Source organism: Simochromis diagramma, unplaced genomic scaffold (assembly GCF_900408965.1).
Source record: "Simochromis diagramma unplaced genomic scaffold, fSimDia1.1 OVJJ01000618.1, whole genome shotgun sequence".
NCBI lineage: Eukaryota > Metazoa > Chordata > Actinopteri > Cichliformes > Cichlidae > Simochromis > Simochromis diagramma.
In genome coordinates this window covers 3,581,430-3,593,781 of record NW_024387423.1, presented here as the reverse complement: position 1 = coordinate 3,593,781, position 12,352 = coordinate 3,581,430, and the positions used below count along the sequence as shown (strand labels likewise).

Sequence of the window (12,352 nt, the reverse complement as noted above, 5' to 3'; positions counted from 1 at the left end):
ACCTGACTTTCTAGAGATGTGTATTTCCAAGAAATAGTGAATATATTGGTTAGCCGGGGATAGTGATAGCTCAGTAGGTAGAGTGTTTGCCCCATGATAGCAAGGTTGGGGGTTTAAATCCACCAAATGGCTACCCTGAGATACCCATGAGCAAGGTGCTGCCTTTATACACTGCTCCCTGGGTGCTGGATTGGTAGCTGCCCGCTGCTTCACTGAGTGAATGGGTTAAATGCAGAGGACTAATTTCCAATGGGATTAATAAAGTGTACACAATGTCAAATTATCAAAACATTGATTAAATGTTATTTATTTATTAAAATAAAAATGTACTTATTTATTTAATTGTGTGTTTGTTTATTCAAAACCTTGTACATGTTTAAAACTGTAGATATAAAAACACAGACCAAACAAAATAGTTAATTTTGTTTAAGGTACGATGGACAATGACACAGTTCTGTACACCACCACAGTTTAAATCAAACAATCAATGTGTGATTGTAGTACAGACTTTCAGCTTTAATTTAAGGGTTGTAACAAAGGTGCTGTACTGTATTGTAACTGTTTCGGAATTAGAGCCATTTGTATAAACAGTCCTCCATTTCTAGAGGCTCAAAAATAATTGGACAACTGGCTGACAGGCAGTTTAATAGCCAGGTGAAGCAGTTTCTCTCATTATACTATGACAAATAGGAGATAAATAACCTGCAGGTGATTCAAAGTGTTTAACTTGCATTTGGGAGCTTTTCGTGGAAACCATCAAAAAAAGATCAAAAGAGATGCCGAACGAAATAAAAAAGGTGATCATTAACCAAGAAAACCAAAATAAATCTATCAGAGATAAAAGAAAAACGTTAGAAGCGACCAGCTTAACAATCTAGTTCATTCTTAAAAAGAAAGAATACAGTGGCCAACAAGATCGAAAACCCAGAAAGACCACAAAAGACAACTAAAGTGCGTGATGACAGAATTATTTCCATGGATAAGAAAAACACCTTTACAACATCAAGTCAAGAACACATTCAACGAAGTAGGTGCATCATCGCCAAGAACTAAAAATTCTCATTCATGAATGTAAATACAGAGGCATTTACTTTAACCATAAATCAGAAAAAAAGGCAAACATATTAAAAACACAAATGTAGCTTCCTGATTTGGCACACAGCTATCAGAAGTGTGTGAACCCAGACCTTAGGAAGGAGAAAGTAGTGCATTACAGGTGTTTCTGATTCATTTATCATCGTGTCCCTGTGTCGTGATCATTCTTATGGCCAAAATCATCTTTGCTTATTTGCTCTAAGATCTAATCTCATTCTTAATGACACTTGAATAAAGCTATGCCCAGCTGCCAACTCCAGATGTGCCAATTGTTCATCAAGCATTTGTGCTGTCAGGCGAGTTAGCAGTCATAAAGAAGAAATGTGATCAGTTGTTTCTTGGCTTGGGTAGCGTGGTGCTGCAGTGGTTAGGACAATAACCTCACAGTTAGAAGGTTACTGGCATGTTTTTGTGTTCTCCTTGTGCCTGTGTGGCTTCCTCCCACAGTCCAAAGTCATGCATGTTGGATGTTAGATGAGGGGCTATCTGTCTGTATGTGTTAAGTCTGCGAAGAAAGTGCAGCCTGTCCAGGGTGTACCCAGCTTTTCACCATGTGGCAGCTGGGATAGGTTCCAACCCCATTTTAAAGTTGGATAAGTGGTTAAGAAAACGGATGGATGTTTTTTGGCTGTTTAAAAGTTACTGTTATATTAGATGCAGACTCCAGTTAAGAGTTTTCTGACAAGAGAATCAATTAGAAAAGCTAAACTGTGTGTTCAGCTAAAACAGAGCAAATCATTAATGAAAATAAAGAGAACAGTAATCTGAGCAAATCCACTTCCTTATCAGACGAAATAATGATGCACAACTGAAATACAATTTCAGTGGCACAGTAACTCATGTGTCTTGTGATCCATCACAGTTCACAGGTTCTTGTAAAGTGTAATTTGTAGAAACTGATAAGTTATCTTGCCATTGGTTGGCTGTATTGCACAAACTAATGAGAATTAAAATCCAATGAGAAGTCGAAAAGTCTCTCAAGCAGTCATACCCAGGACAAATTTATTCAGTTCACCACCAAAAGAAAGTGTTTGAGTTCAGGAGTATTTACAACCATAACCAAAAAGTATGGTAAAAATATGTAAACACATCAGCATGTTATACTTGGCAGTGGCCATAATACTGATTTTAGCATAATGGTGATAGAAAGTCCCAAACCACACCTTCCTTATGTGGGATTCACCCATTAGGACCACTCCATCCTTCACCATGACCAATAAGATCACTGTTATAGTTAGTTTTCTTTGTGTCCTTGGGCAAGACACTTCACCTGCCGCCTACTGGTGATGGCCAGAGGGGCCGATGGTGCGATATGGCAGCCTCGCTTCCCAGGGCAGCTGTGGCTACAACTGTAGCTGCCTCCACCAGTGTATGAATGTGAGAGTGAATGAATAGTGGAATTGTAAAGTGCTTTGAGAGTCTCGAAAAGCGCTATATAAATGCAATCCATTATTATTATTTTATTATCTAACCATCTAACAGGATACAAGAGGTATACAAAGCAATGTTTCAAGCTATCATATCAAATGGCATTCAGTGAACTTCTGTCTTTATCATTTTATTCATGCAAAATGTAGCAACGTGCAACCTTAAAGAATTTGGAGCTGTGTTTGGAGTTTATAAAGCTCATTAACGTTGAGCACAGTTTGAGTGAAAGCCCATTAGGTGATCACTGTTTGTAAGTTTCAGTAAAATCTGACCAATACTCAAGGAGGACACAATTCTTGTGATGTGAACGGATGGATCAATGTTCATTTACTCACTTGGTGGGCTGAGACACCAGGGCATCACGGTGTAACCTGTAGCAAGGGAAGCTGTTGAATGAACCCGGCTCCAGAGAAACTCCAGGTATGGTGCTATACTCCTTCTCTACCAGGCCAAACTTCTCCATCATACGGAAACCTGCAGCAGAATCATCACCATTAACACTTTGGTGTAATAATCAATAATCATTGCTAGCACCACTATGTGGGCCATCATGATGTAATTGCAGTCATTATTATTTACTTCCTCTCCAGGGATTTCAGCACAGTGCATGGCCCTATGTGATTGGAATTTGAAACTCTTACCTGCCAACGTGTTACCGCTCATCAAAACAGACGGACAAGCTGAAAGAACAAAACTGAGTCTGTTAGTTCATTCAACATTAGCACAAGTTCTCCTCTCCTCCATTTTTTTCCCTCAGGATACATATCTCCTTTTCTCCCAGCTGAATTTTATTCTGTCCCTCTTCCCTTCTGTCTACCTGTATCCCCATCTGACTTGAACTCATTTTCCTCCCGGCCTCTCTCTCTCTCTGTTTTAAACATGAGCTGGTGTTACTCACTGGCAGTGGCAGCCTCACAGACAAAGGTAATGAGCTGCTCTTCTATTTTCTTCACAGCGTCCAAATCGTCCACAAAAAAGACGTGTCTGTCACTGGGTTTGCTGGCGATATTCACCAGCTCGCCGTAGTCTGCGTCCGCAAACCCAATTGCGAAGATGATGTAGCCTGAGAATGAAATTAAAAAAGAAGACTCATTACAAGCTGGAATTAATTAAGTCCTTTAATCTAACACACTGTTAGTTTTCTTGCCGCAGCAGCGTGAGAGATACAGGACTAAAACAGAGAGGTCGAATGAGGATTTTTTCTGATCTTCTTCCTGGACTCTAACCACACACGCTCATTATAACAACATTACATATCTCACCGACTGTCACAGACTCATAGTTTAGGGCCAGAGTAAGTCATCGTTCACTGCATTTCAGGATTAATGACATAAATACCCACCCTCCACCTGCATCTCCTTGGACACTTTGTTGACGTCGTCTTGTGAACGTCCATCGGTCAGAACGACCAGGACTTTGGGAACGCCCCTTCTGGCTCCCGCCTCTGAGGTGAAAATAGACTCCTTCACATGTTTGATGGCTCTACCTAACAAGAGACAAACCAGAAGCAGCATAAAGCAGAAAACTCACACACATGTTTTCGTTTTGTTACATTACACAAATGAAGCACGGTTCAGGCAAAGCAGTGAAGTCACACTTGTTCCCGGCCAGATGGCACCAGTAGCCTTCAGTAAACTTCCCAGTCATCAACTTAGTCAAAATGTTTAAACGTTTTTTGAACATTTGTGTGTATAAGTTACAATTAAATACAAGTTTGAAATCATTTTCAAATCATTTCACTTTTTCCCCAAAATGTTTTCTTCCTCTCGGTTCCTGTAGATAGTGTTTAATACCGTTGCTGACCACTTTTAACACCTCTCTTTAGATTTGTAGCTTCATATTTTCACATTTTGGAGCAGTCATTTTATCATCAATCATGTTTCCCAAGCGAGGCTCGATGCTGATAAATGTTTTGGCAAATGAAAGCTATTGGAACCACGGATGTCATCTCTAATCATCTCAAATTCTCTTCCCCACATCAATCAAAGAGGTGAAACCATGTGACCTTTGATGCAATTTTAATGGACCTCCTAATTTATTATTCCACTGACATTAATAAAATACATTACTGACTCCATAATTATCAGACAAGTGACCCAAAAGCCCCTGAAATTAGATTTAAGCTGAGCGATTAGCATTTAGAAAAAAAAAGAAAAGCCAGAAAACAACTTGTGACTCGTGTATCTCAATGACACCCAAAGACAGAAAGATAGACAACGTCACAATGTGGTTTACAGCATGCTATCAAAAAAAATTAAAAGTCACTTGCTAATGGATGTAATCAGTCAATAAAATCTGTCTAGACAGTTTTAAAAGGTTTCAGGAGCCACCCACAGCAAAGCAACTGAGGGGATTTCTGTGCACACCTGTCAGTGAATTTAATGGTGATTTATGTGCATCACTGTGCTTTAAGCACCTCGAAAAGTTATGCAAAATAAAATTCAAAACAGCAGAAAAACTTTGTAGCACCTACAGCACATTTTTCTTTATAATTTTTCCTTCAGGAAGCTCCTTCTGCTGCCATCAGGTAAAAGCAGCGAAAAAGAGTAGGTGACGGATGGTCATCTAAATAAAAGAGAAACTTTTACGTTTTTTTTTTTTCATTTATCACAAATGAATGCATACAGAGCACCAACAATAAGTCTAATCAGTCATACATTGGTAGGTAGTTTCTATTTAACTCCATCATTTGCATTTTGTCCATTATAATTTGCTGGAAATGATTAGTTGAGCTGTGCTAAATGTTGCTCATATCCAGATGACCTTTTCACAATAAAAAAACCCCATCAGTCCTTCTCTGTCCTCTTACACTCTCATCTCTCACTTCTCATGTGTTTCCAGGAGTTATAACAAGAGGTGCAGACTCAGGAAACTTTGCACTAAAACCAGTGTTTTAGTGCAAATGGCCCGCCCATACATGGCCCGCCCATTAACTGATACTGCTAAACACTGGTATTAATTCTTCTATGTGTGCATGATGTCTTTCAATTTTTAACCACACTCCACATCATATCTTCACTTTCTCCTCTTTGTTTTTGTTTTTTTTGAGAGTGAGCTGTCTCTGATGAAAAATGATAGAGTGCTTGGCCTGTAAAGTGTTTTGATGTCAGATATCTGCCAGTGCTACATCTGTTTCTACACTGTCTTCTCTTCGTGATGGGTGAGACAGCAGCTAGCCAGGCATGAAGTGACACACTGGACAGAGTGGGAAAGAAGGAAAATGAGACAGGGGAGGGGCTAAGTGGATCGTTGAGGATAGGAAAGAAGACAGAAGAGTGGATCCAGATGGGGAGAGCAAGTTAAAAAAAAGTGATAAAAAAATTATTGCAAAACCAAATCATGTCAGGACAGCTTGAGTTGGAAAGCCCATCATCAATCAGCGATTCATTATTTTGAGTGTGTTTGTGTAATCTGTGTCATTTTACATTTGTTCTGGTGTCTGGCAGTTTACCAGCTTTGTTGCTGTCACTCAGAAAGAGAAACAATATGGGAAAACAAAAGATGCTTAAATGTTTTAAAATTCAAAGGCTTCATGCAAAAAAAAAAGAAGAAAAAAACAGAAAAAAGTTATATTGCAGTAGGAAACGCTCCCTCCCTGTTCTTTTGTGGCTGTAGGTGGAGGCTGTAATGTTCCCTCTGGAGTATCATAAATGGACAGAGCCATTAAATCCTCTAATCTTTAAAAAGTTACAGTAAGCTCATGAGAGTACTTAAAATTTTAATCAGGGTCATGAAAAGCATTATTGAACATATACAAAGGCTTTAGAAAGGGTTTTATTGGTTTCACTGGTTTGACTAATGTACTGGTGGAATGAGTTTTATAGTCACCGAAACTCATTCATACACTAATTCTGAATTCATAAAGGAGTCATAAACCTAGATGAATTGAGTGAGGGTCCCAGAACACTGCATTAATACAGATGAAGAAGGGTGCTTTCTTAAAAAAAAGTCACACCCTTACTAATATAATGTATGACTGGCCATTTTATTAGGTATGCCTGATCAATTTAATAAAAATGTTTAATCAACCAATCACACTGCAGCAACCCAATGCATTTAGCCTTTTGTCAACAGATCTTAGAGAAGAGGTTCTCAGAGTGAGTGAAGCCATTGCAGGGGGGGGGGGGGGGGGGGGGGGCTGTAGAAAAAAAAGAAAAAAGAAAAAAAATGCTTGGACGCTGCTAGCATAATGGACAGTTTTTTTTTTAAGGGGCTCCCATGCAAAGGCAAAGCATAAAGAGAAGCGTTGCTAAATATGCTTCCAAACCAACTTCCTTCCAAGCCAGAGACTAGAACATATGATGAAGCATATCTTGCCTTGGGCTTCACCTCCACAACAGCTGTCGTTCCAAGGTAGGTTTCCCCTGTGTCGGGAGCACACACTGGGCTCTCCAAATCAAATTCTTGATTTTTAGTTCACAAACACTTCTTATAAGACTAACTACTCCTGCAACTGAAGATTTTCTTGTAAAGGAAAGGGGGGCCTAGCAAAACAAGTTTAGGAACCACTGGCTTAGATGACTTGCTAAAGTTCAAACTGAGCATCTGAATGGCAAACAAAAGTGATTTAAGTGACTATGAACATGCCATTGTTGTTGCATACTACATACTTCAGTACGCAGTATGTTGCTGCATAACCAACCCCAAAGCTTACAGAGAACGGTCCAAAACAGCAAAAATATCCAGGGAGCAGTTCTCTGGGTGAAAATGCCATGTTGATGACAGAGGTCAGAGAAAAATGACCAGACTTCTTCCAGATGATGACAGAGGTCCAAAGTAACTCAAACAACCAATCATTAGAATGCAAAGGTGCATCTCTGAATGAACAACACATTGAACCTTGAAACAGATTGGCTACAGCCGCAGAAGACCACATCTTTGGCTACTAAACACAGGAAATCAGGCTACAATTCACCAAAACTGAACAACAGAAAATTGGAAAAAAACATTGCTAGGTCTGATAAGTCTCAATGTCCACTATGACATTAGGATGGTAGAGTCAGAATTTGGCATGAAAGGATGAATGCATCCTGCCTTGTATCAACAGTTCAGGCTGCTGGTGTAATGGTGTGAGAAAAAGTTTCTCGGCATACTTGTGGCCCCTTAGTACCAACTGAGCATCATTTAAACACCACACCTGTCTAGGGTTGTTGCTGACTTTCTGACTACAGCGTACCCATCTTCTGATGTCCGCTTACAGCACAATAACGCAACATGTCAGAGAGCTCAATCATCTGAAACTGGTTTCTTGAACATGATAATGAGTTCACTCTACTTAAATGGCCTGTACAGTCATCAGATCTCAATCCAATAGAGCACTTTTGTGTTGTGGTGCAATGGGAGATTCACATCACAGGTGTGCAGCTGACAAACCTGTAGTAACTGTATAATGTTATCATGTAAATATGAAGCAAAATCTCTTAGCAATGTTTCCAGCACCTTGTTGTATCTGTGCCATGAAGAATTAAGGCACTTCTGTAGTAAAGGGGTCCAACCTGGTACCATCAAGGTGTCCCTAATAAAGTGACCAGTGCGTGTATCGCTAAATAGCTGAAAATCAAAAGTAACACATGCCGTGTCTCCTTAATACATGCACATAACTACGCACTTTTACATTTGCTCACAAGAAGCTACAGAAACACAATTTGCCACGTGTATACTGTACTGCCAATCAGCTCCAGGGATTAACACAATTACTTGTATACAGCAAAAAATACATTTAAAAAAATCTCAACACACACAGTGTACTCATGTACATTGTGTATACAGGGATAAAGACTAATGCAGCTATATCTATGTTACATCAATCATTGACTAAGCCAGCCAGAGGCTCAACAACTTGTTAATGAAATGCGTAGTGACAAACAAAATCCCAGAATATAAGCCTCAGCGTGCTCTCTCTCTAACTTGTATCAGAGCGTACTGATGCTGGAACAGAAACCGACTATACAGTCTAAAAGGATGCAGCATCATTTACATATTGTTTATGAAATGGGTATATAGAAAAGGCTTTGCACTACAGGTTTGATCAGAATATGAATAAGTAGCTGTCGGATCTTCTTAAGCAAAAACCTTTGCAGGCCTTCAAACAAGAAACTCAATCCATGTTGCTACAGAAACAGCTCTGCACTCTCAACCAACTGTGTGAGGTAAGGAGGCAGAACTATTTCTCAGAATTAATAAAGATGACAGACTGAACTTATACCTAAAAAAGATTCCATCTTTGGAAATCATACCGTAAACAAGTACACTTCCGAGCACATTTCTTCTACTCCAAAGGTCATAGGACGGCGATATAAAGTGAGCAAACCACTTACAGTAAACATAAAAGGGCATTAACACTGCAGGGGTTCTTGCTGGCTAGCTGTTGTATTCACACAGATAGCCAGAGGCTAAAGGTTTAAAAGGAATAAAAGTACATATTTTGGGGGGCTTTGGACACAATGAGGGTCCCTAATGGGGCCTTTGAGGAGAATCTGAGGTTTGGAAAAAAATGAAAAGGGAATAGTTTGGGTTTGGAGAGCAAACAGAACTTATGGATTGTATTGCAAGCCTCGGTTTTGAAAGCCAGAGGAACTGCTGACCCTTCCCTCAACGAACCAGAGGAGCAAAATGTACTGTAAGGAAGGGGAATTGGGTTTTGCACTTTAGGCAATTTAGGCCTTTTCATTTTGTAACATTCTCTGTCCAAAATTCATTCAGCAGCATATCAACCCTGAGAAACACAGTCAGTCCTAAAAGACTATCCTCAGTGACAAGAGGAATAAGGATTTCTGCTGCCGACTGTCAGGCCCCCGCATACTTCTGATCCCAACACACTGTAGCAATTCTAGGATTATATATGAAGTGAAAGAAGACACTGAGAAAGTGTAAATCTACAGATTATCTATGGCAAGGGCACCTAAAGCACCAAATAAACAACCAAATAAAAAAAACTGAGAATAAAGGAAAAACACAGAGGGTAGTAAATAAAAGCTAAGACCAGAAAAAGTACAAAACTAAACACATAAGAAATCCAGTGAACAAATACCAAATGATAACCAATGCTACAAAACTCAAGCAACAGACAAAACTTCATAAAAGAGCAACCGGGGAGGATAAAAAAAAACACAAGGAACCAAATATAACGAACACTAACTGAATTTCAAAGAGTAACAGAAACACAACTAAAAGCAAGAACCATGACCTCACAAAAAAGAAAACAAGAGCAACAAAACTCAAACCCTGAGTCCAAGAGTGATTCAAGTAAACTGAACATACCTGTGTAATTAAAACAGATTCATTATGTTTTAGAAGCTATATTATGAATATTGGATCACAGAGTACCCCGCGTTTCATCCTAAGACAGCTGGATAGGCTCCAGCGCCCCCGCGACCCTGACAAGGATAAGCAGAAGAGAATGGATGGATGGATGGATCACAGAGGAGAAACCATAGAAGAAGCACCATTAAACCAAACAGAGACATACTCTTCACCTTTGTCATTGTAAAAAAGCACAATACAAGTATTAGATATACTATGCATATTCTATTATTCTTTTTCTATATGAAATATGTAAAAAGTATAAAAATCAAGTTAAAAATAAAATACATGCTGTGTTGGTGTCTTAGACGAAGTAAAAACAGCCTGAATAACTCACAGTGTAGCTGAGCTGCTGAGGAATAGTTTTACTGTGCTGGCTCCAGTTATGTGTGCGTTTGTGTGTTTGTGTGTGAGACAAAGAGATCAGGGTTGGAGATAGACTAGTGAGTCTGTGAGCATTAGCTTAACCTTGTGTGAACCAACTGACTCCTACTTTTTATTGTGTGGTGAAGATTAAATTTCATGGTTTATTTTCCGCTCCGCAGTAGACCACATGCACTCATATACACATTGCCCTGTCAGCTAAAACACCACCTGTTTTCACCTGTTAAACTATAATTGGGAAGCTGGACCAAAGAGAACATTTAGGAAGAGGAGACAAATGAAAGAGGGATGGGATGAAACAAAGCGGCCAAGAAGCAATGCCGAGAAGAACGCTTGAAAGGAAGAAGAAGAGAAAAGGAACAAAGATCAGCAACAAAGAAAGAGAGTAGAGGAAAACACATGTAGGAAGACTAGTGGAATCGGCTCTGTATCACACAGGTATAGCTCAAGGACACAATTACTGTGTGCAGACACTGAGCCCTGACCCAAACTTTAGCAGAGGGAAAGCGCTCTGAACGACCAGCATTACCTGCACAGTCACATACCACATCGAGTTAATGGCTTTCACCTTGTGTAGACTAACGCAGCGGGACATTTCAACATCAGTTTTACAATAGATTCATCATCCGTAGTGTTTGTTATGCATACTGACAATGAAGCAGGAGTGGTACAATATACCAACATGGACAGAATACTGATTTGATGTTAATGACGCACATTTGATACGAATGAAACTAGTCAAGTTATTTGTACACGCGTGTATTATAGTTATACGCACTGCTCAAAAAATAAATAAAGGACAACTTTATTTAAAAACACATCAGATATCAAGCGGTAAAAAAATCATGCTGATATCTGTACTGATATGGACTGAGTAATGTGTTTGAAACAAAAGGAAGCTACATTATATGATGGGAATGAAAATTAGCTACTTGCAGAGCGCTGAATTAGAAGGAAGCCAGAAAATCAAAGTGAAAAAAGAAGGAAACATAGACCCAAACATAGAGTCACTAAACATAGATTCACAGAGGTGTTCTGCTAGATTTAGGTCAGGTGAGCATGCAGGTCAGTCAGTGGTATTGATTCTTTCATCCTCCAGACACCGCCTGCATACTCGCCACATAAGGCCGGGCATTACACCTGGGGGAACCAGTACCCACTGCACCACCATAGGGTGTGATAATGAGTCCAAGAATTTAAGCCCAATACCTAATAGCAGTCAGGGTGCTATTGCCTAGCCTGTAGAGGTCTGTTGTATTCCTCCATGGATACGCCTCCGCAAACCATCACCGACGCACCACCCAAACAGTCAGGCTGAACGATGTTACAGAGCCTGTCACTTCTGGTATTCTATTGCAAATGCCACGAAGGGCTGGGCAGTGAGGGCAGGCAGTTCCTGGAGGATGAAGAAATTGATACCACTCACTTGCCCCCATGCTTGCCTGACCTAAATCCAATAGAACACCTCTGGGACATCATTTTTCAATCCATCCAAACCCCAAGGTTGCACCTAACAGTCCAGGAGTTCAGTGATGCCCTGGTCCAGACCTGGGAGAAGATACTCCGAGACACCATCCATCTTATTAGGAGCATGCCCAGACGTTGCCAGTCGTGCTTAGAAGCACATACACACTACTGAGTACCATTTTGAGTTGCTGCAAGGAAATTCCCTCAGAATGGACTAGCATCACTTTTTCACTTTGATTTTCAGGTTGCCTTTGAATTAGGCCCTCTGTAGGTTCATCATTTAAATTTTTTATCAAAACAATTTGGCATCCTTTTATTCCTAAAACATTATCCAGGCCATAAAGCATGATTTTTCTCTTTTTCATCTGTGTTAAATTTTTGAGCAGTGTACTAACATACATTATAATGAAATTGTCCTGCTAATAAATGGAGCTAAACAAAGGGAATTGCAGTAACTATCACCACTATAATCCTGCCATTGTGCTGTTCTAACCTGTCTTAGTGTTTCCTCCTTTATAGCTGATTCTCTGAATAGCCTCCAGCAGTGCTTCTTTGTTGCTATGAGAACTCAGCTGGAATTCGGTCCGAGCATCGTCGCTGAACTGAGCAACGGCCACCTGGAGAGAGACAGAGACACATGTCAAATAAAATTATGCAAATTTAAAGTGCCGTTTGC

At 39.8% G+C, this 12,352-nt stretch overlaps 1 protein-coding gene across 1 annotated transcript in view; it reads right to left on the bottom strand.

The window, feature by feature from the left end:
- Positions 1-12,352, bottom strand: part of LOC120722258 (collagen alpha-1(XIV) chain-like) — a 154,349-nt gene that overhangs the window by 60,746 nt on the left and 81,251 nt on the right. Inside the window, exons 27-31 of the mRNA XM_040013171.1 lie at positions 12,170-12,293; positions 3,866-4,009; positions 3,422-3,586; positions 3,165-3,203; positions 2,859-2,997 (exon numbers count right to left, since the gene is read on the bottom strand). Coding sequence (XP_039869105.1) covers positions 2,859-2,997; positions 3,165-3,203; positions 3,422-3,586; positions 3,866-4,009; positions 12,170-12,293 — 611 coding nt within the window. The remainder of the gene's footprint in view (positions 1-2,858; positions 2,998-3,164; positions 3,204-3,421; positions 3,587-3,865; positions 4,010-12,169; positions 12,294-12,352) is intronic.